Source organism: Taurulus bubalis, assembly GCF_910589615.1.
Source record: "Taurulus bubalis genome assembly, chromosome: 14".
Lineage (NCBI taxonomy): Eukaryota > Metazoa > Chordata > Actinopteri > Perciformes > Cottidae > Taurulus > Taurulus bubalis.
The window spans coordinates 1,981,328-1,983,847 of record NC_136602.1 but is presented as its reverse complement, the minus strand read 5'-3'; the positions used below and the strand labels follow the sequence as shown (position 1 = coordinate 1,983,847).

At 46.9% G+C, this 2,520-nt stretch overlaps 1 protein-coding gene across 1 annotated transcript in view; it reads right to left on the bottom strand.

The window, feature by feature from the left end:
- Positions 1-1,637, bottom strand: part of LOC306746996 (uncharacterized protein) — a 2,129-nt gene extending 492 nt beyond the window's left edge. The window contains exons 1-3 of the mRNA XM_079229986.1: positions 996-1,637; positions 320-381; positions 72-220 (exon numbers count right to left, since the gene is read on the bottom strand). Of these exons, the coding sequence (XP_079086112.1) occupies positions 72-220; positions 320-381; positions 996-1,010 (226 nt within the window). The 5' untranslated portion in view covers positions 1,011-1,637. The remainder of the gene's footprint in view (positions 1-71; positions 221-319; positions 382-995) is intronic.
- Between the last annotated feature and the right edge of the window lie 883 nt (positions 1,638-2,520).

Genomic DNA, 2,520 nt, shown 5'->3' with positions numbered 1-2,520 from the left:
AACAAAATATTAGTTATACAATAGTTTGTGCAACCTTTGACATCGTTGATCAACTAGCTCTCGTTGCTTACATGTGATGTTCACACTGATTGAGGCGGTTTCAATGTCGAAGCCGGTGACGTTTGAAGCTGCTTCGGTCAAACTTTCTTTAATCTCAGCTTCAGTAGGAGGCAACGTGGTGTTAAGGTTGATTTTAATGTTGTTGATGACTGATCCAGCACTGCAGAAGGGGAAACAACAAATATAGTTTAAAGTATTAGATTTAAGACGCAATTATTGAATTGTAAGAATTGCAACACTGTCTCTCTAAACACAATACCTGAATGACGTCACTTCCATGGACTGGTAGGACGGGATAGTCGCTGTGAAGATAGGTTCCAGCTGCAGGAACAGAAATGAATATTAGACTGTATTTAAAGGACCAGTGTGCAGGTTTGTGGGGTCTATCAGTAGAAATGGAGTAAAACATGCATTACTAGCTTTGTCTCAAATCAACTGAAACTAAGAATCTGTGTGTTTTCATTTGCTCTGAATGAGTCCTTCATGTCTGTAGAGCAAAAGGATCGTCTTCACGGAGTTTGCCGCGCTGCAACACAATGTTTATACAGGAGCCCAAAAGGACAAATGAAATACTGGCTCTACACAAAGCGTTTTTATGTTAGCTTGAGGCCATGACTGTCCCAGAGAGTCGGCGGTAGCGTGAGCTCCGCTTTTCCTTTTCTTGAAAAGGCAGAAGTGACGGAAGACGATTCAGTTTGTTGCTGTCTGAAACAACACGACTAGATGCAGGAAACACACTTCAAACACTTTTTACTTTTGCTTTTAGACATTGAACTGTTTACATAAGAGCAGTTGCGCAAGCTAGACGAATGGTTTTATTTAATTTCATATGTACTTTCTGGTAAGTTTTCAGTTCTTTGATTGGATGATTGAGCTCTGTCATCAAATAATTCACAAGTTGAACTAGTAGGTTTTATTCAAAGAATGAGACTTACCTCTTTAGTAATCATTGCAGCTCGTTCCTTGAAAGCTGTAGATGACGGATCACTCAAATCACTTGTAAATGTGGATTGAACAGATCTAAAAGTCACGCTTATTGTGGAAGGCGCAGCAGTTGTTGTTGTTGGGACCGCAGTTGTGGGAGCTGTTGTTGTTGAGGCTGTTGATGTTGAGGCTGTTGTTGTTGAGGCTGCAGATGTGGGAGCTGTTGTTGTTGAGGCTGTTGATGTTGAGGCTGTTGTTGTTGAGGCTGCAGATGTGGGAGCTGTTGTTGTTGAGGCTGCAGATGTGGGAGCTGTTGTTGTTGAGGCTGCAGATGTTGGAGCTGTTGATGTTGAGGCTGCAGATGTTGAGGCTGCAGATGTGGGAGCTGTTGTTGTTGAGGCTGCAGATGTGGGAGCTGTTGTTGTTGAGGCTGTTGATGTTGAGGCTGTTGTTGTTGAGGCTGCAGATGTGGGAGCTGTTGTTGTTGAGGCTGCAGATGTGGGAGCTGTTGATGTTGAGGCTGCAGATGTTGAGGCTGCAGATGTGGGAGCTGTTGTTGTTGAGGCTGCAGATGTGGGAGCTGTTGTTGTTGAGGCTGTTGATGTTGAGGCTGTTGTTGTTGAGGCTGCAGATGTGGGAGCTGTTGTTGTTGAGGCTGCAGATGTGGGGGCTGTTGTTGTTGAGGCTGCAGATGTGGGCGCTGTTGTTGTTGAGGCTGCAGATGTGGGCGCTGTTGTTGTTAAGGCTGCAGATGTGGGCGCTGTTGTTGTTGAGGCTGCAGATGTGGCCGCTGCCATTGTTGAGGCTGCAGATGTGGGAGCTGTTGATGTTGAGGCTGCAGATGTTGAGGCTGCAGATGTGGGAGCTGTTGTTGTTGAGGCTGCAGATGTGGGAGCTGTTGTTGTTGAGGCTGTTGATGTTGAGGCTGTTGTTGTTGAGGCTGCAGATGTGGGAGCTGTTGTTGTTGAGGCTGCAGATGTGGGAGCTGTTGATGTTGAGGCTGCAGATGTTGAGGCTGCAGATGTGGGAGCTGTTGTTGTTGAGGCTGCAGATGTGGGAGCTGTTGTTGTTGAGGCTGTTGATGTTGAGGCTGTTGTTGTTGAGGCTGCAGATGTGGGAGCTGTTGTTGTTGAGGCTGCAGATGTGGGAGCTGTTGTTGTTGAGGCTGCAGATGTGGGCGCTGTTGTTGTTGAGGCTGCAGATGTGGGCGCTGTTGTTGTTAAGGCTGCAGATGTGGGCGCTGTTGTTGTTGAGGCTGCAGATGTGGCCGCTGCCATTGTTGAGGCTGCAGATGTGGGAGCTGTTGTTGTTGAGGCTGCAGATGTGGGAGCTGTTGTTGTTGAGGCTGTTGATGTTGAGGCTGTTGTTGTTGAGGCTGCAGATGTGGGAGCTGTTGTTGTTGAGGCTGTTGATGTTGAGGCTGTTGTTGTTGAGGCTGTTGTTGTTGAGGCTGCAGATGTGGGAGCTGTTGTTGTTGAGGCTGCAGATGTGGGAGCTGTTGTTGTTGAGGCTGCAGATGTGGGAGCTGTTGTTGTT